General features: G+C 43.1%; 1 protein-coding gene across 4 annotated transcripts in view; it reads right to left on the reverse strand.

Annotated features, from left to right (window-relative positions):
- The window catches only part of ltbp1 (latent transforming growth factor beta binding protein 1), a 145,711-nt gene that overhangs the window by 48,082 nt on the left and 70,332 nt on the right, over window positions 1-27,297 (reverse strand). For 2 of the 4 annotated variants that reach the window (XM_069141858.1, XM_069141857.1), the window contains exons 6-11: window positions 20,923-21,129; window positions 19,107-19,426; window positions 13,865-13,967; window positions 6,314-6,373; window positions 4,980-5,102; window positions 1,789-1,956 (exon numbers count right to left, since the gene is read on the reverse strand). In XM_069141858.1, the coding sequence (XP_068997959.1) occupies window positions 1,789-1,956; window positions 4,980-5,102; window positions 6,314-6,373; window positions 13,865-13,967; window positions 19,107-19,426; window positions 20,923-21,129 (981 nt within the window). The remainder of the gene's footprint in view (window positions 1-1,788; window positions 1,957-4,979; window positions 5,103-6,313; window positions 6,374-13,864; window positions 13,968-19,106; window positions 19,427-20,922; window positions 21,130-27,297) is intronic. The other 2 variants (XM_069141860.1, XM_069141859.1) reach the window with 2 other exon arrangements.

Here is a 27,297-nt window from a genome sequence, read left to right on the forward strand (position 1 = left end):
GTGATGTGTTTCTATAATGAACAGTGATGTGTTTCTATAATGAACAGTGATGTGTTTCCATAATGAACAGTGATGTGTTTCCATAATGAACAGTGATGTGTTTCCATAATGAACAGTGATGTGTTTCTCTACAATGAACAGTGAGTCCTCTTCCAGTAGCTGCTGAGTGAACTGTCCTGACGTTTTATGATGCGCGGAGATAAAACAAAGACAAACAGTGAGTGTGATAACAGCTGCTAATGGGATCTAAAAGCAACTCTAACAGCCGGCTGTGAAACCATGCAGACAGAAAGTATCGTGGTAAAAGAACGGGACACACCTTCACACTCATCCCTCCGAAAGGTGAAGTTAAACTGTCTCATTTAATTTGTTCTAGATCAGGACGAATGATGAATTCATTAACCGATTAAATATGTAGGTCTGTGTGTATGGATTTTTTTTTTTTTTTTAATAAAGAATACATATGAATTTCCAATTCACAGAGAATTCTCCGGCTTTTGGTAAATGTAGATAAACTTTTCAAAGTTTACTGTTGAGAACTGTTTTGAGATTTATTATTGACAGGTTGAGACAAAACATTTTCCATATGAAGGAAACATCACATCAAGCCTCATCCACAGAAACAGCTGTATTGTGTGGCCTTACTTACCAACAAATGTACCTCCACCAGACTGTAATGCAGATACAGTTTATTGCAGAAAACTGTAGGTACTTCGACATTAGTAAAAAGAAAAGCGTGTTTACAGCTGGTCACACGCTAGCTGTCGTATGAGGCTGTACTTGGGCACAACAGGTAAAGTTTCCCCTGCTCACGACTGCAGTTTAACATTAGGATGCTAACATATGTTAATTGCAACTTACACCAAACATACATGGCTTTGATGGGATTGCCTGGTGTTTTGCAGGCATTTAAGATTTGGCCAGTTATAACAATCAAAATATTTCCCTCAAAACCACGAACGTCAGCCTCACTGTGGATCTCCATGAAAAGTCAAGAAGATCACCAAAACCATTGAACTCCATCATCTGGGACCTGGTAATTTTTGCACATTACTTTGTGCCAATTCACCTGTTAGATGCTAACATTTTTCAATTCAATGAAATTTTACTTACACAGTGTCAAATCACTACACAAGGGCACATTTTTCATTATAATAGAGATAATCCCAATAACTCAACAGATCTCACATGAGCAACAGTTGGAACAGAAAACTCCCTTTTAACAGGAAGAAACCTCAGACAGAACCAGTCGCAGAGGAGGGTGTAGTTAATGAGACCTCTCAGTCTGGATCAAAGTGGTGGACTGACCCATCAGCGGACCAACCAACCAACCAACCACCAGACCAACCAGCTAATCAACCAACTAAGACCGACCAACCACCAGACCGACCAGCTAATCAACCAACCAAGACCGACCAACCACTGAGCAACCAACCAACAGACCAACCAACAGACCAATCAATCAATAGACCAATCAACCAATTAACCAACCAACTAAAAGATCAATCAACCAACAGACAGACCAACCAACCAACCAACCGTTATCTGCTGGGAGCAGACCCACAAAGGCTGACAGTCCTACATCTGTTAGATTATTGGTAGTTGGTTCCTATATTTTGTGTCTTGCTAATTTGAAGGATGAACAGAGTCCTGCAGGACAGCGGCCTACTGGCAAATCCACAGAGGTATAAACATCTGCTGATATGTAAGGCCCAACTAAGCTGCAACAGAGAAGGTTTGGGGCCTTGTAGAGACAGGATGGATGTCTGATGTGGCTGGGGGCCTTACCTGTTCCTGGAAGGGGGCATTTGTCACAACGAGGGCCCCAAGCTTTGCCCACACTGCAGCAGCAGAGCTGTTTGCTCAGCTGGGCAGATACTGGGTGCAAACACTGCCTCCCTGAGCTGACCAAACGGAAGCAAGCCCCCTTCTCCTCTGGGACAGCGGGCGAGTTGGCTGAAGAGGAGCGTAGAAGGAGGGCAAAGAGGAGGAGAAGGCAGGTGTAGGAAGTGGTGCACCAGAGTGGAGGAGACACATACATGGAGGGAAAGAGCACAAAGAGTGGAGAAATAAAGAGGTCCCCTTCACCAAAGCAAACAAATACAGTCTACATATATATCTGGAAACAACAGCAGTGCATGAAAAATACATCTTACAGAGAAGATAGACAGACACATTTTGTGGTGGAGAAAATAACTATATTTGAACAACTAAAGAAACACACTGAAACACAACAAAGCAAAGAAGGAAAACCATGAAAGAAATCTAGATTTTCATGCACCATCATAGTCAGGCTGGCTCAGATGGAGGCATGCAGGACAGGTTGGCTGAGTTTATGTTTTAGTGTTGTGGCATCATCAAACATCTTCACATGAATGCCAAGTGGAATCGACCAAATAATGACCCCCGAAGTGAACCAAGAATGTTCACTTCAGGATTTCCTTTTGCCAGAAACATTACCCAGAATAAATTATTTCAATTACTGGAGAAATACGTGACCTATTTTCCCAACAAATAATCTGATGTGAAAACCTCAGGAGTGATTGTAGTACAGGGCGGTCTGAAGTGTGTTCCCAGGCTAAAACCTGGTCAGTACTGCCATGACGCTATAAAACAGACAGAAAGCATTCTCACGTCCCGTCACGGTCGAAGTGAATCACGGCACACTCATAATGGTTATGAGACACATTCAGACACTTTCATGTTTTGCACAATTTGTTGGAAACTAATTATTCACTCAGAAAGTATTGAGGCCTTTTGGTATTACAGTCTTAAGCAGGGGACTCCAACCAGTATATGGCGATGGCTACCCGTTTGTTTTAGGAAGCATCCTTATCCACCTTCGTTTTGAGGATGAGGAGAACCCTGACACCTCTCCCATGTCATGTCCACGAGGCAGCGAGCATGCGTCTGTCCTCAGTCTCTGAGTCTCTACTTAGGCTCAGCAGTGCCAAGCTAAATGCTAATGTTAGCATGTCTAAATGGTCACCAGAACAGCAGCTATAATGTTTGCCATGTTTACCGTTGTTGTTTTCCTTGTTAGCATCATGTGCTCATTAGCAAACAGTCTATCACTATGTATGAACTTCTCTACTCAGTCAAGGATCAGGGTTCCACAATGTTACACAGAGTCAAACCTTCCCTCAGCTTTGTAATTTGAACCTGAAATCCCGGTTCTACCTCCTGTATGTCTGTCCAGGTGAGGCGGCAGGCCTCCAGATGAACAAATGATTGGTGTTACCACGGCAGCAGGCGACAGCCGGACACACTTCAACGATCTGACCTCTGGTCTGTGAGTCGGTTTCATTTGTCCGTCTAGAGGTGGGTGTGACGTCTTTATAGGGCTGAAAGCCATGAGACGTGCACAATAAGCACAACGCGATGCTGACGCTGAAGAGACATATAGTGCAGCCCTAATATTCCCATTGTTCATACAACATCACAATACTTCCCTGAGTTCACAATGTGTGTCATTGCTAAAAAAAAAAAAAAAAGGGAAAAAAAAACTTGAGGTAGCATTTGAGAAAGGAACCGTGTCAAGCATCAAGTCAGGGAGAGGTTTCGAGAAGATTTAACATTTCATAATTTCAAGTTCCCAGGAGCAAAGTAAACTCCATTAGTATGAAATGAGTCGTTCCGCCGTCAGCCATCTGGAGGCCGCGGCCAGGCAGGCGACCAAGAAATCAGCGGTGACTGCAGGGTTCTTCTGCAGCAGCAGGACGACCTGCCAGAGAGAAAACCACCGCTGCAGCTTTCTGCCAGTTTGGCCATTATAGCATAGGGAGAGGATGGACACTCTCCGGGGATGGAGGTTCTGCAAACTGCTGAAAAAACTCAGCATGAAGAAAATGTGTCTGTGGTTTACTGAGACAAAAACTCTCTCTGGTCTTTTTGCTGGGAAAGGTTTGCCAAGAAACAGTGTGTTTGTTTTTAACACTCAATGAGTCACTGTGGTCGAGGTTTAAGGAAGAGAAGTCAGAGAGGACATAGCCTGGGACATAGCTTGGGACATAGCTTGGGACATAGCTTGGGACATAGCTTGGGACATAGCCTGGGACATAGCCTGGGACATGACCTGAGACAAAATCTGGGACATAACCTGGGAAAAAAAACCTGGGACATAGCCTGGGACATAGCCTGGGACATGAGCTCAGGTTGAAAGCCTCCATGTGCTTCAGAGAAAGTTCTTGTTAACATTTGAGTCTTTCAGTCTAAAGCTACAGAGATAGAATATTTCGTCGACTTCACGCAGAACTATTTTCTTGTACTCAGTGAACACAAACTCAAATGCTGGACGTCCTCCTTGTCGAGTGTGAAGTGGACCTGCAGCAGCATGAACAGACAGCTGGAGCACCAACCACTTCATCATACTGCACAACCAATTCAAAGGTAGCGTCTAAAGACAGACGCTGTTCTCCAGCCAGATCTACGATGCTGCTGAAGGTCAGTGATTACAGTCATGAATGTTTCCAGCGTCCTCCGCTGAGCCTTCAATTAATCAGCGATAGTGATGAATGAACACTTCAGCGTCATGAGCTCCAAGGTAAAAGAGAAGAAGAACACAATCCCATCCCTCAACTCTGAATGCTCCCAACATGGAGAGATGTTTGGAGAGACATTGATGATAAACCCTGCTGATTAATCACTGATCACTTCAGCAGAGTCTCAGACATGAGATATGTTGGGTTGTTCCTTGAAACACATGCTTGAGGTAAACTGATAATACAGTGAACACCATGCTTCCATCCATGCACTGAATTCATACATGTGTGCATCAAACACAAAGCACTCAGCAGGGGGAAATGATGAGACCTGCATTTCCATGTCCTCCATCATGGCGTGATGAGAAACATCAAACTCAAAGTATTTGAATGAGCCAATCAGCATCTCAGAGAGTAGCATGCAGATGCTATGCAGTGGTAAGATTTCTGCTCCGTGGATAATGATGAGTGACAAACAGCTGCGATTGTTCCACTTACGTATGCATGTTGTTAGCGTGGGGTCGGGGACGTATCCAGGTTTACAGGTGCACCTGTAGCTGCCCACGGTGTTTACACAGTTCCCATTAGGACACACTCCCTGCAGCTGGCACTCATCCAAATCTGTCAGTCATCAAAAAAAAATCAAAAACACAATCAATCTAGGGATCATTTACAAAGCAGACCATCACAGGTGGAGAATGAGCAGGCGTGATAGCATCACAATCATGAACATGTTATGTTAAACGTACACTTCCTCAACCACAGAGTAGCGGCCGTCTACTGATGCACATCAACACTCTTCAATCTGTACATGTGAAGACATGTTCACTGGTGTCCAGCCAACAAAAAGGGCTTCATGGATAACTGGAAACTTTCTGGGGAAAGCCTGGTCAGATTAGGATATCTAGAAATATGACTTATTGAACTTATTCTGTGACGGAGTGCTCGAAGCTGAGGAATCACCAAAGAGCATTAAAACCAGCGATCTCTGCAGATAGTCATAAACTTTGGAAAACATAATGCGAAAAAAACAAAAGCAGAATGTTTTAGTGCAAAAAACGACAGCAAAGCAATGCGGACTGCGTCGACAGAAACATCAGCAGCCCAACGACCGTCAGAGGTCACAATTACAACAATGCTGCTGATGCTAAACAGATGTCATGTTTACAATATGTGGCATTATACCATTGAATAATTAGCTCTAAATACAAAGCACTGCTCAGAAAGTTGGGATTTTCATTATTTATTTAAATCTTTTATCATCAAAAATACTAGATGTCAACATAAAAATTATTTATTTACAAAAGAAATAATTCAAACTATTCAATATATGAAACACAAAAGGTGATTCATAGCAAATGACTGAAAACAGAATCATACATTCAATAAATCACACTATAAAAAAGGGCGAACAAACATTCAAAATATAAACAGAGCCCAACAAAAAGTAAGAATTCCCCACAACACAAAGAAAACAGAAACCTGTTCAACCACAAACACAGTCACAAAAGGTGACCTGATATACAAGAAAACCAGAAACCAGAGTCTGCAAACAGGCTCAACAAAATAAAGACAAGTCACTCCAAAATCTACTCCAAAAACTAGATAGAAGAAACATTTATTTCATCTATACAAGAAAAAATTGTGAGCCAAACTATCAGTGGATGATAAGATATTTCTTAAAATAAGTTGTCAGGGCTCATCCTCTGGGAAACATGCATGTCTGCACCAAGTTTCATCTTCAATAAATATATAATATTCCAGTCAGAGCTGAAGACCTGGAAGCACCAGCAGACCAACAATTCAATCCCTAAAGTCAGGCAGCTTCTTACCTTGACAGTGAGAAGTGTTGATCCTCCTGTAACCCGGAGGACAGTCAATCAGAGGGACGGCTGATGGAAGGAGACCGGACAGAACATGTTAACTTCAGTCCAGATGTTCACACACCATCAGGCAGTGGTTAAAGAATCACAACTAATACATCACAAACATCTTGTCACATCTGACTTGGCTGTGGTTTAACCTCACAAACCATCTGCTGGATATTTCTCCAGCAATTTGGTAAAAGTCAGAGCATCAGAAATGTTCAAATCTGCTGTTATTTACATGTTTTCATCACCTGAAGAGGGTTTTTGTTCTCCAATGACTCCTGTGATAAATATTTGTCTCTATAGTTTCGAACTTTTCCCTCCTGTTCACCACCTCGTCTGTCCGTCCGTCTGTGGGTGGTTTGGCTCAGCTGCAGGACTGATTGGGGGAGTGGTTCAGGGAACGGTGCCTGGAAGAGGCTTAACTGGCTGCAGCTGAATCACATCCCTGATTGTCCCTCTCTTCCTGCATACATGAGCAGGACACCAGGGGGGTCGGACTCCTGAGAAGACTGAGCAGCAGGCTGGCTGCAGGTGGGACGTGGGACGTGGGCTCAGATGCTCGGCTGCTCGGCAGGAGAGCACACAGTCATTGATATCATTTGTGTTTGAATAAACACGTCGGAAACTGTACTTTGGCTGGTTGTTGTTCGTTCATGCTGGAAGAACCCACGGTGACGGCAAGATGTCCGTTACACTCTGTATGTCTGTCTGTCTGTCTGTATGCTGATCAGGAAGTGTCCAGTGGGTTTATAAAGCTTTCCATTTATAGCGTCCTGCTGAGATCAGAAGAAACGCTGCAGGAGCAGTGAAATTAATCTTCCATAAAGTTATGAGCTCCAGAGTCAGCTGATAATTCCCTGTAGATTCTATAGAACTTTTAACAATGATCCACTGTTTTCACTTCGTCATCTGACACGTTGCTCTATTAAAATGATTGATTTGATCCTATTTAAGCTAACCAGCATACGTGTTACTTCCTGTGTAGCTTTGAGAAATTCTTCAGTGTGTCCGCAGTCACTCAAAAAAACAGGCAAAAACTCTGTACACGAGTCACTATGGATGCATGTGTATGAGTGAATTATACCTTTAAGCCATAAGTGATATTTGATGTGGAAATATACAGAATGTATGTTTATGTTTACTTAAGAAAACGTGTTGAGAAAAATGATTTCATAATCCTGCCAACAGTCCTGATCTGATCTAAACCAAATGGGTCATTTAATAGAACTATAACAAGTAGAAACTACATTATATTACATATTATATGACATTCTACTCTAATTCTATATTCCCATTGAGGAGGTGGAGGGATATTTCTAGTGATGAGCAGGGTGTGATGTCATCATGATTTGTTCCAAATGTTCAGTTGACCAATCAGCTCTCTGGGGCGGAGCTACTGGTTGTATAATAATGAATAAAGAATGAACATGAACCAGTGAAAGCAGCAGCAATAGACTGAGGAGTCAAACAAAGGTCGGGCGGCGCTGTAACGCTGGACAAAGGAACCAGCGGGGAAGTGGTACCCAAATACCTGAAAGCAGATTGATACTTTGTTCGGTTGGAAACAACAAGGCGATGTTTGTTAGACCAACAAAGCCAAGTTATTTACCAGCTACCAGTGTCTCTGCGGCACAATGGACTATTTCACATTTTACTGGAACACAAAAAAAAAGTAAGCTCATGCCACGCCATTCCAGAGGAGAAGCGAGAGGAGGACAAACGTGATGCCAGTTGTGACCGGGGCGGACACCGGGGCGGACCGGGGGCACCCAAAGTTGCACTTCCTGTTCTCACTGGTGACTCAGGCTACATTGGACCATAACATACCTGATTATGAAAGCACACTATGAGCAGTAGAGCTGCACTGTGAGTATTGTAGGAGGATGTGTGCAGTAAAAGACAGTCTATCTGGATCTGTGGCACTGATTTCAACAACACCAGTCTAGTCACGATTATACATATTAATATATTCTAAAGTTATGGGCAGTGCTACACAACTTGTGAAAAACTTTGTATAAAATCTCCTTTTCCTCCAATCGGACGTTAAACCTACTGTGACATGAAGCTGCATTACAAACAGTAAGTTTGAAACACTTGAGGACGGGAGAGTGTGAGGACGTGTGACTGAGTTGCATTGTGGGAAATGTAGGGTCCAGTGAAGTTGGACGGTGACTCGTACACGGGACTAAAAGTTGGAATATTTGGAACTTTGTGTGCATTGGTTCGGTTGGGAGTTGTTCCGCTTCGGACTCCGTCTCTTGTGCGCAGACAGCAGCTCCAGAACTTCTACTGGCCGCAAAGTGAAACTACGCAGACATGAGGACATCCTGGACAGGATGGCTCCTCCCTACAAGTTCTGTTCCCAGTTCATCGGGGCTCCTCAAATGTCAGGGCAGCTGCCAACACCTCTCAGAGATGTGCCAGGAGATTCAGGTTCCCAGCCATCCAATGCCCCCCCCCCCCCCCCCCCCCCCCCGGTTCAGGAGGGATCCAACAGGGTGCACATCAGGCAACAGGGGATTCAGGCTCTACGCAGTTCATGATATACCAAAACTTGGCTCATGACTGGGGGCATTGGTGGAGGCACTGTTGGTAAAAATTAGGTGTATGCATGGTGATATTCACCAATATTCCATTTTGCCAGTTGAAATTAGGCACAAGAGCAGGGAGTTTGGACCACAGTTAGCTCTCGCCTTGCACACCCCTAAATATCATAAGTTAGTGGGACAGTGTACGCTGGTGGATTCATGACAGACAGGGAACATGTTGTTGTTGTTGTGGCAGTTGTTGTGTGTATCACCCACTGAGACGGCCTCGTTGAGCATCTGTAGAAGACTTTAAAGTTCAAATTCATTCATAATGATGAATGGAACTGGGATAGCTGGCTTGACCCTCTGTTTGCAGTGGTGTGGGAGGTTCCCCAGGCCTCCATTGGATTTACTCCTTTTGAGCTGCTGTTTGGCAGAAATGTGCATGGGTTGCTGCACCCATTTAAAAAAAACTTGGAGGATGGTCCAAGCCCAACTGAAAACGAAATGACCTGAGAACAAATCTCCACCCAAGGGGCAGCTGTCATGTAAGAATTAGCTCCAGGCCCAGAAACATCATCAACACCTGTGCAACAGAGAAGGCTTAGACAACCTTTACCAGGGTAAATATACTGGTATTGCCTCCTTCTTCCAGCTCTAAAATATTTGCCAAAGAGCAAAGACCCTTTGTGGTCACATGGCACAAATTTACCACCTCAACCTCCCTAAAGCATGGAGAGAGGCTCAGCCTGTTTCTCTGGTGTCTGTGGTATCTGAGAGAGATGAGTCAGGGTCTGATGTCCCCATATACACCAACCCTGCCTCGCTCCCTTGTGATGACCATCTCCCCCCTGCCCGAAAGCACTTTGCTGATGTGTTCTCTCCCTGTCAGGACACAAGAACCTTATTCAGAATCATATCAAGACTTCCCTGGACATGCTGATGCGTTCACGTCCTTATCACTTACCTGAACACAAAAGAAAAGTGGTTCAGAAGGAATCAGCTCCTTTGGGTTGGGTTTGGTTTTTGGTTACCTGCCTGCAGGATGCCAACAGCACCTTCCCACTCTCAGCACATCGGCTACCTTGATATCTGGTTTGACAGCTGCCTCCTTGATCTTAATGTCAGTAAGACCATGTGTGTTCGGCAGGTAGTAAAGGAGGAGGCAGCACAGGGCCGGCCTGAAAGCCTGCTATTATGAAAGGGAGACAATGTGGTCCTGCAAGCCTCATCAGACCTCCAGCATTCACTGGGGTGGTTTGCAGTCGAGTGTGCAGTTTCCCAGCTGGTCTTGGAACGCCTCTGGATCCCTCAGGACAGGGAGGTCTGGGCTAACTTGCGTGACCCAACCACGGAAAAACGGATGAAAATGGATTCATTGATGGATGGATGGATTATGAAAGGGAAATATTATATCTGGGGACAATCACTGACAGTAAACGTGCCTTTCAGAACAATGCAGACTACATGTCTTTCTCTTCTCAGGATATCGAGGATCTTCAACACCAGCAAACACTGAGCATGCTCTTTCCTGTAACATCGTCTCCTGGTATGGAACCTCTCCGTTAAATACAGGACAAAACCAACCCATGTGGTCAGCCAAGCCAGCAAGATCATTGAAAACAAACCAGTGCAACTCTAAAAGCTATACAACTGGTCCATAACCAAAAAGAGAACCCCGGTCTGTCATGACCCCTCCGACCCTCTTCACTCATCATTCCAGCTGTGGCCATCTGGCAGGAGGCTAAAGGTCCCACCAGCCAGGAAAAATGAGTTCAAGTCTACATGTGTGCCCTCTGCTGTGGCCATCATAAACAGAGACATAATAAAATACCCCTCAGCCTTTTTGAGGATGAAAATATTTCTGGAGGAATGGTTGCATATTTTCATCCTCAAAGAGGGACGCAAATTTCTGCAGGCAGAAAGGTAAACTGCTGCTCTAAATATCACAGTATACCAATTATGCTGTTTTATAAAGAAAACACAAGTGAAGGATTCAAGCTGGAGGTCCAACAAAATCCTGACATCATTGCTCGTCTTTAGTACCGGCAACAGTTGCCTCCAGTTTTACGTCCATCCAAGCCTTTCAGTGCTCCAACCACCAGGTATTTATTTATTCCTTGTTAACCTTTGGTCTGAAATAGAAAATAATACTTCATGCGCTGTTACACACAAACATGAAGCCATCACTAATGTAAGCAATATATTGGGTTACATACAATGGGTTTATACTGAATATTTGTCTATTAATAAAATATTTCTCCAGCTTGTCCCATCGACGACTGCCCGCCTCCGTCCGCCGGTGACTAGTGGGCACTGTAACTGTTACACCAGAGTTTGTCTTTTCATGCTCTACATCCAGTAGATTTGGCTTCACAGACCCGTTCCATAGTTCTATAAAGGGAGTAGTGTTGAACAGCCAGCGACTACATAAAAAGGCTGGCAGCCCCCCTCCACAACTCCCCAACAGAATCAGTTTAGCTGAGTAACAACCCCTCTAAAAAGAGAACCAGCACCACATGCCGCCATGGCATTTAGTGCTTTTCCTCTCTGGAAATAACTCAGGCTGAAAGTCACCTGTCTGTTAATGCCCAGCCCTGCACAAGCCTCATATAATGTTTCCGAACTGCTCTGGCTCCACATCTTTATTTTGCTTGTTGCTAGCTAGAAAGTAATGGCAGCAAAAGACACTGTGTTAAAACATTTTTTAGGGTGGCTGTACTTTTGAGCCAGGTGGATACTTTGCTCTGTCTTTCAGTGTAAGGAAAACCCCGTCTGGTTCAAAACAGCGGCTCTACCAGTGGATGGTGGTGGCCTACTAGTAAAGGCTTACAAACTGCTGTAGGTCGCAGATTCTCTATATTAAAAGTTTGGAACACTCATGGTCCTCTTCAGGGACGTCTCCATTCAGGACATCAGTGTGGCGGTTAACTGGTCTCCATCTCTTCCTTGTGCTGAGTTCTAGACCCTACAGTATCTTCAGTGACAAGGACTTCACACAAGAATATACCCGACGTGTCCATCAATGAGAAATGAAATGAAGGCTTTGAAAGAGAACTTTAGGTTATTTATATGACCCTGGTTCTCTAAGTAGCAGGGAGTGTCTCAGAAGAGTACCCTCCTTGCAGGTGTGAAGCAGGAAGAGGTGGGTTCATTTTTGAGCCTTTGGACACTAACTCTCCGTATAGAAGGGCTGGTGGGCTCCATACGTGTTGCAAAGGCCAGCCAATGCCATGGCATGATGTCATCTTTTTTTGACGGCATGCAAGGGACAATCTCATAGTGAGCCCACAGACTGTATATAAAACCACAGACTGGATATAAAACGACAGACTATATATAAAGCCACAGACTGTATATAAAACTACACACTGGATATAAAACCACAGACTGGATATAAACTACAGACTGGATATAAAACTACAGACTGGACATAAAACCACAGACTGGATATAAAACTGCAGACTGGATATAAAACCACAGACTGGATATAAAACCATAGACTGGATATAAAACCACAGACTGGATATAAAACTACAGACTGGATATAAAACCACAGACTGGATATAAAACCATAGACTGGATATAAAACTACAGATTGGACATAAAACCACAGACTGGATATAAAACCACAGACTGGATATAAAACCATAGACTGGATATAAAACTACAGACTGGATATAAAACTACAGACTGGATATAAAACTACAGACTGGATATAAAACCACAGACGATATAAAACCATAGACTGGATATAAAACTACAGACTGGATATAAAACTACAGACTGGATATAAAACCACAGACTGGATATAAAACTGCAGACTGGATATAAAACCATAGACTGGATATAAAACTACAGACTAGATATAAAACCATAGACTGGATATAAAACTACAGACTGGATATAAAACCACAGACTGGATATAAAACCACAGACTGGATATAAAACTACAGACTGGATATAAACTACAGACTGGATATAAAACTACAGACTGGATATAAAACCACAGACTGGATATAAAACTGCAGACTGGATATAAACTACAGACTGGATATAAAACTACAGACTGGATATAAAACCACAGACTGGATATAAAACTGCAGACTGGATATAAAACCACAGACTGGATATAAAACCACAGACTGAGTATAAAACTACAGACTGGATATAAAACTGCAGACTGAGTATAAAACCACAGACTGAGTATAAAACTACAGACTGGAAAATAATCCCTCATTCATTAGAAAAGAAGATTCAAAAAGACTTGTTTTTGGGGGCGTGTCTGTTTGATTGACAGGTCTGTGGTGCATTCAGGTTACAGCTATCGGTGGGCGGGACGTAGTATCGTCAGGTTTCCAATCAGATCAGTCAGATCCACCGCTGGCTCCTCCCCCAGCTCGTCCAAATATGGTCACTTCCTGCTCCAAACCGCTCCAAACTATCAAAGATGGTGATGGACAGAATCTGAACTGGAGGATTCATAACGTTCATAAACCAACGATGACATCACTGATGGTTGATGACATCACTGCTGGTTGATGGTTGAGTGAGACACTCACTCATGCTACTGAGAGAATTAGGGTCGTGTAAATAGACTAAAGTCTCGTGCAACTCCTCGTTTCCCTGAATGTTTACAATGGCGGTAGAGACTGCAAAGTGCCACAACAAGCACATTAATGAGAAACACACCAGGCTGAAATCAACTGGAATTTCTTATTTATGCTGTTAAAAGGTTTGTTCATTATTAATATGTATCTTTTTATTCAAATAAAAAGTCCCATACTTTCAATTTTGATCAGAGTAAATGTACAAAATAATTTTTTACATTTTCAAGACCCAGTTTATAATGTGAATCTAATACTTGACCCCACTAACACAAAAGCAAGAGTGTAACTATGAGAACACGAGGAGCTGTGAGTGTTTGGAGATGAAGAGGTTTCTGAAGTCCTTTAAACAGTGTTTAAAACCTAGCTGTACTTACATGGGTTCTTTGGACACTTCTGGCATTTGTGGAAGCCCCAGGAGGTGCCGATGGTTCCACAGCACTGTTCCTGCTTGGTGAGACCCGGCAGAGCCTTCCCGCACTGATACATCCACATGGAGAGTGATGGGGACAAAAAAGGAGGGAAGACAATGGATTCTTATTTTTATTTGATTAAAAACAAATTTGTTTGTCTTTTCTTTGTGTGTCTGATCCTCAGGTCAAACAAAAACACACACACACTCCTCCACTTTAAATCAGATGGACACGGGCTGATAAGACTCTATCTCACTGATCGTTATGGCAACAGTAGCTCTGTAAAATGTGACCTGCTGACGGACATAGCAGTCTTGTTGGCCCCTCATCTCAAGGACCTGATATCAACACCAAGCACCAGTCTCCCGTTGTGTTGTTCAGGCTGAGGCACCATCATTTTGTCATTTTGAACTCCCTGTTCAGTCTTTGGTCTGAGAAAGACGTCTTCCACGATGCCAGAGACATGTTGTCTGCAGCCCTGTTAGCTGCTCTAACAGGCTCATTAACAAACTAATATCATCACGTTTTTAGTGTAAGTTTATTCATAATAATAATAAACTTGATTTGTAGAGCACCTTTCATACAAAAAAATGCAGCTCAAAGTAATTTACAGCAAGAAAATGACATGCGGTGTTTCACATAAAAACAGATATAAAAGAACATTTAAAAATATAGATAAGAAATTAGATGCATAAGAACAGATAAAATGCAGGAAATTAAACACAAGTACAGTTAAATTATCAAATAAGCTATATGAATTTTAAAGGCGCTGTAGTTCAAGTGCAAGAGAGCTTCAAGAATAGCTAGTGTAAGTTTATGCTGATGGTCTTTTTTTCAGTGTATTAGTGTGCAAACATTTGCGAAATTAACACTTCAAATGTACTGCTGAGGCTGATGGGCGTGTCAGTCGTTCTGCAGGTGTTTGATTATGAGGTCATGAACAACAGTTCAGGGAATCATTCTGAGGCAAACATGAATGAGTGGACATCATTTAGTGAAAATCCATCAACGAGTTGAGAGTTCAGTCTCAACTGAAGAGGTAGCCGTCTACAGAGCGATGCCACCAGCATGAATACCAACAGAAGACAACCAAACCCAGAACTACAATCCACCATGTGAACATCACAGATTTATGGAGATCAGTCAGTAGTGGAAGAGAAAAGTACAAGTACAAGTTGTGAATGCAGTTTGAAAAACCTTTTATGTGTAGACTTTGATTACAAAATTATAATTGGATTTTTGTTTTTTAGGAGGTATAATGTTAGTGCAAGTCAGGAAAACCAAAGAACGAATTTACTAATTGAAGTTTATAGAGTATCTCAACAATGCACAGTCACTGATATGAACTGGATGTGATATGAACTGGATGTGATATGAACTAGATGTGATATGAACTGGATGTGATATGAACTAGATGTGATATGAACTGGATGTGATATGAACTGGATGTGATATGAACTGGATGTGATATGAACTGGATGTGATATGAACTAGATGTGATATGAACTGGATGTGATATGAACTAGATGTGATATGAACTAAATGTGATATGAACTAGATGTGATATGAACTAGATGTGATGTGAACTGGATGTGATGTGAACTAGATGTGATGTGAACTGGATGTGATATGAACTGGATGTGATATGAACTAGATGTGATATATGAACTGGATGTGATATGAACTGGATGTGATATGAACTAGATGTGATATGAACTAAATGTGATATGAACTAGATGTGATATGAACTGGATGTGATATGAACTGGATGTGATATGAACTGGATGTGATATGAACTGGATGTGATATGAACTAGATGTGATATGAACTGGATGTGATATGAACTGGATGTGATGTGAACTAGATGTGATGTGAACTGGATGTGATATGAACTGGATGTGATATGAACTGGATGTGATGTGAACTGGATGTGATATGAACTGGATGTGATATGAACTGGATGTGATATGAACTAGATGTGATATGAACTGGATGTGATATGAACTAGATGTGATATGAACTAAATGTGATATGAACTAGATGTGATATGAACTGGATGTGATATGAACTGGATGTGATATGAACTGGATGTGATGTGAACTAGATGTGATGTGAACTGGATGTGATATGAACTGGATGTGATATGAACTAGATGTGATATATGAACTGGATGTGATATGAACTAGATGTGATATGAACTGGATGTGATATGAACTAGATGTGATATGAACTAGATGTGATATGAACTGGATGTGATATGAACTAGATGTGATATGAACTAGATGTGATATGAACTGGATGTGATGTGAACTATATGTGATATGAACTGGATGTGATATGAACTAGATGTGATATGAACTAAATGTGATATGAACTAGATGTGATATGAACTGGATGTGATATGAACTAGATGTGATATGAACTGGATGTGATATGAACTAGATGTGATATGAACTGGATGTGATATGAACTGGATGTGATGTGAACTGGATGTGATATGAACTGGATGTGATATGAACTGGATGTGATATGAACTGGATGTGATATGAACTGGATGTGATGTGAACTAGATGTGATATGAACTGGATGTGATGTGAACTGGATGTGATATGAACTGGATGTGATATGAACTGGATGTGATATGAACTGGATGTGATATGAACTGGATGTGATGTGAACTGGATGTGATATGAACTGGATGTGATATGAACTGGATGTGATATGAACTAGATGTGATATGAACTAGATGTGATATGAACTAGATGTGATATGAACTAGATGTGATATGAACTAGATGTGATATGAACTGGATGTGATGTGAACTAGATGTGATATGAACTGGATGTGATATGAACTGGATGTGATATGAACTAGATGTGATATGAACTGGATGTGATATGAACTGGATGTGATATGAACTGGATGTGATATGAACTGGATGTGATGTGAACTGGATGTGATATGAACTGGATGTGATATGAACTGGATGTGATATGAACTGGATGTGATATGAACTGGATGTGATGTGAACTGGATGTGATATGAACTGGATGTGATATGAACTGGATGTGATGTGAACTGGATGTGATATGAACTGGATGTGATGTGAACTAGATGTGATATGAACTAGATGTGATGTGAACTAGATGTGATATGAACTGGATGTGATGTGAACTAGATGTGATGTGAACTGGATGTGATGTGAACTAGATGTGATGTGAACTGGATGTGATATGAACTGGATGTGATATGAACTGGATGTGATATGAATTGGATGTGATATGAACTGGATGTGATATGAACTGGATGTGATATGAACTAGATGTGATATATGAACTAGATGTGATATGAACTGGATGTGATATGAACTGGATGTGATATGAACTAGATGTGATATGAACTGGATGTGATATGAACTAGATGTGATATGAACTGGATGTGATATGAATTGGATGTGATATGAACTGGATGTGATATGAACTAGATGTGATATGAACTGGATGTGATATGAATTGGATGTGATATGAACTGGATGTGATATGAATTGGATGTGATATGAACTAGATGTGATATATGAACTGGATGTGATATGAACTGGATGTGATATGAACTGGATACTGGTCTCAAAGAAAGGTCCTTCTCTACTGAGTGAAAACTGACAAAAAAGTCTCCATCGTGTGCAGATATAAAAACCTCCAAAAGTTAAACATTCATCAGAGGAAGCTTAAAACACAACTGTGTCTTTTTTTTTATATAACAATGCTCGACAGGTCAAAGGCTCCACGGGATTTTATTTACTGCAGTAACACCACTGAGAAGGAAAATTAGTATCAAAGTTAAGTTAAGATGCTGCTGTAGCGGAAAAAAAAAATTTCCCCTTGGGGATTAATAAAGTAACTACCTAACCTAACCTAACCTAAGTCACGGTGTTTGTTTGTTTTTTTTATTATTTTTTTTATTATTATTATTATTATTATTATTATTATTATTATTATTATTATTATATTTCAGTTCCCCAACATTAATGGTTGTAACCTCAGTTTATATTACAACACAGACCAGTCTCACTGTGTGGGAGGAATATGGACACTTTACCTGCTACCATGTTTCTGGTTTATCTGAAATGTTCATATATGTAAACACATGATAGTGTTTTTGTGATTGTTGAAATCAAAAATGTTTGATTTTGTGGTGAATTTTCTCAAAAATGTAGATGTAATTTGTGGAGTTTAAAGTGAATTTTTGTGTAAAATTGCGGGAATTAGAAAAAAATTGCAAATACAGGGAGAAATCTTTTTTTTTTTTTTTTTTAAACACTACCTGATAAGGGAATAAATATGTAATAACTTCCTGTGATAATAAATCATGCTGCACATCACAGAAATATTTAAATTATAATCTGTTTTTATGTATTTATTGAATTTAGAGAACCGTGGAGATAAAAGTTCCTCAAACTTCCTAAAACTTCCTAAAAGCTCCAAAAAGCTCCTAAAAGGTCCTAAAAGCTGCGTATGTTTCCAGAACAGACCGTCTGTGACTGGAACATAGAAACAAGGACTACATCAGCTGTCAAAATAAGAGCTTTAGATGCTGTTTAATTCATGTTCATTCAACACATAGACCTGCTGGATGAAACAAACAAAGAGACGTCTCTGACAACTGGACGTGTGGAGAAAACTCATTTAACATCCAGTAATATGGAATCACTTCCTTTGATCACAAACATTTAATCACATCATTTTAATGTGAAGAACACATTTCCCACAAACCCTGTCACTTCCTATTTCTCCTGTGAACAGAGTTTTCTTTGGTGATGAAAACAGCAGCAGAGACTTTCTGGTTGGAAATGAGGAGATATTTTTGGTAATAAAGTCAGTTTTGTTACTTTATGTCGTTAATACTTTCACCACAGATTCTGATGACGATGTTTTGAGCTCAAAAATCACGGGAATAAAAAAAATTTGCAAGTTCCCGCATATATTGTGGAGTGCGCTTAAATTTGGGTTAATTATTGCGATTGCAAGAGTCCTGAGTCATGTACCCATCCTCGAGCTCGTTTGGATCTGATCAAACTGAAATTAAAATAGTTTGTTTGTATTTCTTTTGCTACAAATGACACGTCAAGACACAATCTGAAAGTGTGACTCCATCGATGTGGTGTGATGGTAGTTCAGCTAACACACAGCACACGTCTCTGACAGCGTACCTGACTGCCTGCCGTCTCCTGGAAGCAGCGACCCAGCGTGTTCTTGGAGGTGACCGGTTGGTACTGAGGAACCTGGTAGCCGTGTTGGCCAGGATAGACGATGTTGTAGCCGTGGTGCTGTATCTTCTGGCTGCTCTCACTGTGGTGGAAGGTGTAGCTGCTGGAGGAGGAGGAGGAGGAGGAGGAGGAGGTGCCGGCCTGGGGGCCCTTCATCTGGTGCCTGTTGTTGTGGTAGTTGTCCAGCTGAGACACCTGGTGGACCTGGACAGACGCCTCGGGGGGGTGTTTGATGTGGATGTTGACGATGCTCGGGCTGAACACTGCAGAAAATTAGACAAAGTGAGGACAGCAGGTAGTGCAGAGAAGAACGGTGGAACAGTTACACTGCAGGGATAGCACACATGAAGATTAGCGGACATCAGTAGTATCCACAGACTGGATATAAAACAACAGACTGGATATAAAACCACAGACTGGATATAAAACTACAGACTGGATATAAAACCACAGACTGGATATAAAACTACAGACTGGATATAAAACCACAGACTGGATATAAAACTACAGACTGGATATAAAACCACAGACTGGATATAAAACTACAGACTAGATATAAAACCACAGACTGGATATAAAACTACAGACTGGATATAAAACTACAGACTGGATATAAAACCACAGACTGGACATAAAACCGCAGACTGGATATAAAACTACAGACTGGATATAAAACCACAGACTGGATATAAAACTACAGACTGGATATAAAACCACAGACTGGATATAAAACTGCAGACTGGATATAAAACTACAGACTGGATATAAAACCACAGACTGGATATAAAACCACAGACTGGATATAAAACCACAGGCTAGATATAAAACCACAGACTGGATATAAAACTACAGACTGGATATAAAACCACCACAGATTGGATATAAAACTACAGACTGGATATAAAACTACAGACTGGATATAAAAGTGTTTTTAGCTTCAGGTCTGTAAAATTGTTCCGATCCAGAAGTGTCTTCAGCTGCAATACCAGCGAGTGCCACTAGAGGTCGGCTCCAAAAAGCCTCCGGCTCCATAGACTCCCATTCAACTTCTCTCATCAAATCCAAAGTGAATAAAATGTGTCCATCAGTTATCTCGGTGTTGTTAGCTAAAGTCACTCCTTCTTATTAGTTTTCTGGAGGTCCATCTGAAAATAATCCCTCATTCATTAGAAAAGAAGATTCAAGAAGACCTGTTTTTGGGGGCGTATCTGTTTGATTGACAGGCCTGTGGTGCAGTCAGGTTACAGCTATCGGTGGGCGGGACGTAGTATCGTCAGGTTTCTGATCAGATCGGTCAGATCCACTCCTGGCTCCTCCCCCAGCTCGTCCAAATATGGTCACTTCCTGCTCCAAACTGCTCCGAACTAGCAAAGATGGTGACGGACAGAATCTGAACTGGAGGCTTCATAACGTTCACAAACCAACGATGACCTCACTGCTGTCAACCACAGTCTTTTATTCCAGCTCACTGTTCCCAGTAAGCAGCTCTGATGTAAGACACAGTTACATGCTTTAAAGACCATGCCAGTGTTTACGCATCATGTTTTAATCCATTGACTGCGAATAAACTCCACTTAAATCAATGCTGACCACAGCAGCAGCATCGTACGTCTGAGAACTTCCATGAAGACATTGAAACGTGTGATTTAAAGTAAATGGACTAAAACATTCCTCCTTCAGAGGAAGTCTGCTGATAAGGAAAGGAAAGTTTCACTGTTTCCACCGCGGTCACAGAACCACACTGGTGTGTTCCACTCACCGGGAGTCTGTCCGTTGCTGTAGGTCAGAGGCAGGGTGTGTGTGGAGTGGACCTGGGTCTGGCTGTAGCCTCCTGACATCTGCTGGTGCTGCTGTTGTCCAGCCTGAACCGCCATCTGGCAGAACTTCCCGGTAAAGTTTGGAGGGCACTGGCACTTGTCCCTGGTGCTGCACTTACCTCCGTTTATACACGGCAGGTGACACACCACTGAGAAGAGAGAAGAACAAGAAGCTCATGTTAAAGAGCTTTTCACCACTGGAACAAAAAGGGGCTTTGGTTTTCCCTTATTCTCAAAAGGTAGAAAACTACTAAGACCAAAATGCACTGCACTCGTTCCCTGGTGTGAGGACTCGAAGGTGAATCTAAATCCTGGAGTGAGTTATAATCCGGATGCTCCGGATTATAACTCACTCACTTACAATGCTTGTAAGCAGTGGCTGCGGGCTTTGAATAACTCTCAATATGGAGAGAAAACCACTACAGGAAGTCTTCAAAACCTCTCAACTGGTAGTTTCCACCGGAAACATTGTTCAGGGTCAAACAAAGGATGTAAAGTAACTTGAAACTAAGTGAGCTCAGTCTTTTGCACAGACTGGATATAAAACTACAGACTGGATATAAAACTACAGACTGAATATAAAACCACAGACTGGAAAAAAAACACAGACTTGATATAAAACTACAGACAGGATATAAAACTACAGACTGGATATAAAACCACAGACTGGATATAAAACCATGGACTGAATATAAAACTACAGACTGGATATAAAACTACAGGCTGGATATAAAACTACAGACTGGATATAAAACTACAGACTGGATATAAAACCACAGTCTGGAAGTAAAACCACAGACTGGATATAAAACTACAGACTGGATATAAAACTACAGGCTGGATATAAAACTACAGACTGGATATAAAACCAGTCTGGATGTAAAACCACAGACTGGATATAAAACTACAGACTGGATATAAAACTACAGACTGGATATAAAACCACAGACTGGATATAAAACCACAGACTGGATATAAAACTACAGACTGGATATAAAACACAGACTGGATATAAAACCACAGACTGGATATAAAACTACAGACTGGATATAAAACACAGACTGGATATAAAACCACAGACTGGATATAAAAGTGTTCATAGCTTCAGGTCTGTAAAATGGTTCCGATCCAGAAGTGTCTTCAGCTGCAATACCAGCGAGTGCCACTAGAGGTCGGCTCCAAAAAGCCTCCGGCTCCATAGACTCCCATTCAACTTCTCTCATCAAATCCAAAGTGAATAAAATGTGTCCATCAGTTATCTCGGTGTTGTTAGCTAAAGTCACTCCTTCTTATTAGTTTTCTGGAGGTCCATCTGAAAATAATCCCTCATTCATTGGAAAAGAAGATTCAAGACATAGTATCGTCAGGTTTCCGATCAGATTGGTCAGATCTACCGCTGGCTCCTCCCCCAGCTTGTCCAAATATGGTCACTTCCTGCTCCAAACTGCTCCGAACTAGCAAAGATGGTGACGGACAGAATCTGAACTGGAGGATTCATAACGTTCACAAACCAACGATGACATCACTGATGGTTGATGACATCACAGATGGTCGATGACATCACTGATGGTTGATGGTTGGCCTTTTTATTTAAACGGAGAAGAGAAAGCTGGGCCTTCTACAAATTCCCTCGTTTTACCAAAACATCGTCACATACAGGAAAGGCCGTCCCCCCCTTTGAGTTCTGTTTGAACTATATTCATGTTGACGGAGTCCAGTCAAGAGTACGGTATCATTTTCACACATTAAACTTAAAATGATTTTAGGGGGTGAAATGCATTCATTCTGAAACAGAAGGGCAACTTGTGACATCGGAGTAAATTTTCCAACAGGCGTGATTTGGATAAACTGACTGCTTATTTGGGAATTTGCCCTAAAATGAAAATATATTTTTAAGTCAATGTGTGAGATTATGTGCATTTTTGCTAAATATGTCAAATGTTTTAAATTTTTCTACAGTTTCTTACAAACCTTTTTTTTTTTTGGACATCTCAGCAACAGCTGGACCAATAATTTTGAAATCTGACCCAGGTTATCCATGGACATCCAAGGAAATTTCAATATATTAAACCCTCTAGGTACAGTAGATATCTCATCAATGCATTATGCAATTCTCATGAAACTTAAAACACTAGGCCTTTACACCTTTCTGTGGACCACCCCCAAATTTCATTCAAATAGATGACAAGGGGGTCAATAAAGCTAAAAAAATAGCTTGTTAAATTATCATAAAAAGATTTCATCTTGTACAGACCCATAATAACATTTTCCAACTTTTCTTAAATTATTGCATTGATGACTTAATGTAAAATACAAGCTACTTCATTATTTAGTGTGTCTGAGCCTGTGCAACATCTCTTCCCAAATCGCTTTGTTTTTTAATCTTTTGCCTGAGAGTTCATGTCTGAATGCAGATACTGGAAATGAGATGTTATCACTACAACTTCTGTTCTCTGAAGGAGATACTAACAGTGATGTGATGGCACATATACCTCTCTCACCAAGGTCACCACAGTATCTTGTTCTTCTCCCACAAGGAACAAAAGTTGTTGTCATAGTTGTTGGCGGCACGGTGGTGCAGTGGTTAGCACTGTCACCTCACAGCAAAAAAGGTTCCGGGTTCGAATCCGGTCCTGGGCCTTTCTGTGCGGAGTTTGCATGTTCTCCCTGTGCTTGCGTGGGTTCTCTCCGGGTTCTCCGGCTTCCTCCCATCATCCAAAAACATGCACCTCAGGTCAGGTTACCTGGCGCCGTGCTAGTGGCAGCCTGCTGCAGCAGCTCCCCCCTGAGAGCCCCCCCTGCTGTAGTGAAGAAATTTCCCCTCGGGGATTAATAAAGTGTATAAAAATCAAATCAAATAACATTTCATTCCCTTTCATTTGACTCACTCTTCCAACACATATCAAATGGGACGTGTATTCACACAGAGAAGACACCAAACTGAGGTCAAAACCTGCAGAAGGAGCCACTGAAGTCTCCATCATGTGCAAACCGTGAAACCAAATCAACGTGTGCAGTTGTAACCCACATTAGTTTCACTAGCAACTAAAGAGTTAACTCACACTTGCCAGTACTGAAGTTTACCCAGAGAGGCGCTCCAGTGCACGTCTGTGGATCAGGCCTTCTCCCTTGTCAGGAACCCTTTATGCTTTTAGTGAAACAGCAGCATCAAAAGCTACCCCACTTAAGAACTTCATTTTGCCATCTTTTGCTCACTACTTTTGAGGAGCTCTATTTTCTTTTACTTGTTAACGAGACTGACTCCTAAGGAAGTAGTTTCTGTTAAGTCACGGAGAATCTGTGAGGAGTCTCCGATTGTTGTTTTCTGGATTTCTGATGGAGCCAGCAAACCCCAGAAACCTCTGCAGACTGTTGGGTTCGATTGAACCAGCGATCCTTGATCATCTTTGCTGTGGGTGGAGCTGCATGCCGGGGTCTTGTATTCTCCTGTCGGGACACCAGCGAGGATACAGATAAGAGTTTTAGGCTGAAAGCCTACAGACCTCCACTATCTGGGTACTTGGCTGAAAGACAACAGACTGAATTTGACTGACTGTGGGGAACGATACTGGTACTGGGTTTATCACTTAAATTTGTTATTGTTCTTAAATGCTGTTCCTTCTGTGTGTGTGTGTGTGTGTGTGTGTGTGTGTGTGTGTGTGTGTGTGTGTGTGTGTGTGTCTGTGTGTGTGTCTGTGTTTTTGGCTAGAATAAATTGCAGTTTAGTTTTTATTTCAAACGGTCAACTTTTACTATGGTTCATTCAGTCCCAGAGCGACCTAAAGAGAGGCCTTGTTATGTGGTGGTGTTATAACACAAACACACAGCAGGTAGCCTGAAAACATTCAGTTTTATTTTCCATGAGGAAAATAAAACTGAATGTTCATATGCACAGATATAGTCCCACAGGAGAGAGGGTCCCCGTAATTCTCGCCAGGGCTGAGGCAGGCGAGTCCAAGCTGGATGGAGGGCTCGTCGCCGCGCTCCGAACCGGGGAGCGTGGGTACGGGCGGTGGGAAGCAGACATAAAGGTGATCTCCAAGGACCGATGCTGAGCAGGGGGCTGAATACCTGGTGATGTCCGGGGACCGACGCAGGACAGTGGGCCGAGTCAACTGTGTGATTTCCCGTGGACCGACAAAGGATTGCCAAGAGGACTTGTGGTGACAGGATTTAGAAGAGAGACGTGGAATACAGGATGGGTTCTCATGGAGCTGGGGAGCTTGAGTTTGACGGTGACAGGGTTGATGATCCCCGATGAATAGCAGCCCCCGTTCTGAGGTCACCTTGCCCGGGTCAGGGAAACCGGGGCCCCCTCCTGGAGCCAGACCCAGGAGGGGGGCTCACTGGCGAGCGCCTGGTGGCCGGGCCTTCGCCCATGGGGCCCGGTTGGGCTCAGCCCGAAGAAACATCATGGAGCAGCCACCCTGTGGACCCACCACCCTGTGGACAAGCATCGGAGCCAGGTGCAATGCAGACCGGGCGGCGGGCTAGGCTGGGGGCCCGGCCAAGCCGTTCGGGGAGGGGTGGGGGGGGGGGGACCTGCTGACTCGGACGGGGGACATTGTTGGGCGGTGGAAAGAGCGCTTAGAGGAACTCCTAAACCCGACCAATATGCCCCCTGGAGAGGAGGCAGCGTCTGAAGACTGGGGGGGGGGGGGGGGGGTCGCACCCATATCCCTGGCAGAGGTCTCTGAGGTAGTCAAAAAGCTCCTCTGTGGCAAGGCGCTGGAGGAGGGGGGGTGAGATCTGCTCTGAGATGCTGAAGGCCCTGGACATTGCTGGTCTGTCTTGGCTGATACGCCTCTTCAATGCAGCATGCAGGTCGGGATCAGTACCATTGGACCGGCAGACCGAGGGGGGGTTCCTATGTTCAAAAAAGGGGACCGGAGAGTTGCTCCAACTGTCGGGGTATCGCACTACTCAGCCTCCCGGGGAAAGCTTATATCAGGCTGCTGGAAATGACTCCGACCGATTGTGGAACCTTAGATTGAAGAGGATCAGTGCAGATTCCGTCCCGGTCGTGGAACAATGGACCAGATCTTTACCCTCGCAGGACTACTGGAGGGTCCTGGGAGTTTAACCATCCAGTCTACATGTGCTTTGTGGACTTGGAGAAGGCGTTTGACCGGGTCCCCCGGGGGTTTTGTGGGGGGTGCTGCGGGAGTTCGGGGTGCCGGACCCGTTGCAACGGGCCATCCGGTCTCTGTACAACCGCAGTAGGAGTTGTTTTCATATTCTCTGAATAAGTCAGACACGTTTCCGGTGGGCGTGGCCTCTGGTGGGCGTGGCCTCCGCCAGGGCTGTCCTTTGTCACCGATCCTGTTTGTGACCTTCATGGACAGGATATCTAGGAGCAGCCGGGGAGGAGCACGTTGGGTTTGGGGGTCTCCGGATCGCATCTCTGCTGTTTGCAGATGATGTGGTCCTGTTGGCCTCTTCGGACTCCCAGCATGCACTGGGGCGTTTTGCAGCCGAGTGTGAACTGGTGGGGATGAAAGTCAGCACCTCCAAATCTGAGGCCATGGTTCTCTGCCGGAAACCGGTGGATTGCTCCCTCTAGATGGGGACGGAGTTCCTGCCTCAAGCGAAGGAGTTTAAGTATCTCGGGGTCTTGTTCACAGTGAGGAGAGGATGGAGGATGGAGGATGGAAGATGGAGGGTGGAGTGGGAGATTGACAGATGGATTGGTGCAGCTACAGCAGTACAACAGGCGCTGCACCGGACCGTGTTGGTGAAAAGGGAGCTGAGCCGGAAGGCGAAGCTCTCAGTTTACAGCTCTACGTTCACACCCTCGCCAATGGTCAGCAGCTGTGGGTCATGACCGAAAGAACACCACCGCGACCTGACCCCGGATAAGCGGAAGATGATGGATGGATGGGGTTGATGATTTCGACCACTGGGAACGGGCCGATGTACCAAGGTGACAATTTCCTGACAGGGAAACAGGAGGGATTGGTAGCCTAGGGAGGCTTCAAAAAGTGACAGTCCGGTGGAAGAGGAGGTGTGTCTATTGTGGGCGTACTCCACCCACAGGAGTAGGGAGCTCCATGATGAAGGGTTAGATGTAGTGACGCACCGGAGGATGGCCCCTAGCTCTTGATTCATCCGCTCCGTCTGACCATTAAACTGTGGGTAGAAACTGAAGGAAAGGCAGAATGCCTTCCAGACCTGCGAGGTGAACTGGGGCCACGGTCTGAGAGGATGTCCACTGGAATGCCATGGAGTCAAAATCATTGAGGACCAGCAGGTCGCAGTCTCACGGGCAGAGGGTAGTTTGGGTTAGGGAATGAAGTGAGCGGACTTTCAGAATCGGT

This window comes from Embiotoca jacksoni, unplaced genomic scaffold, assembly GCF_022577435.1.
Source record: "Embiotoca jacksoni isolate LCO1_2020_lvr unplaced genomic scaffold, fEmbJac1.0.p SCAF_92, whole genome shotgun sequence".
Classification (NCBI taxonomy): Eukaryota; Metazoa; Chordata; class Actinopteri; family Embiotocidae; genus Embiotoca; species Embiotoca jacksoni.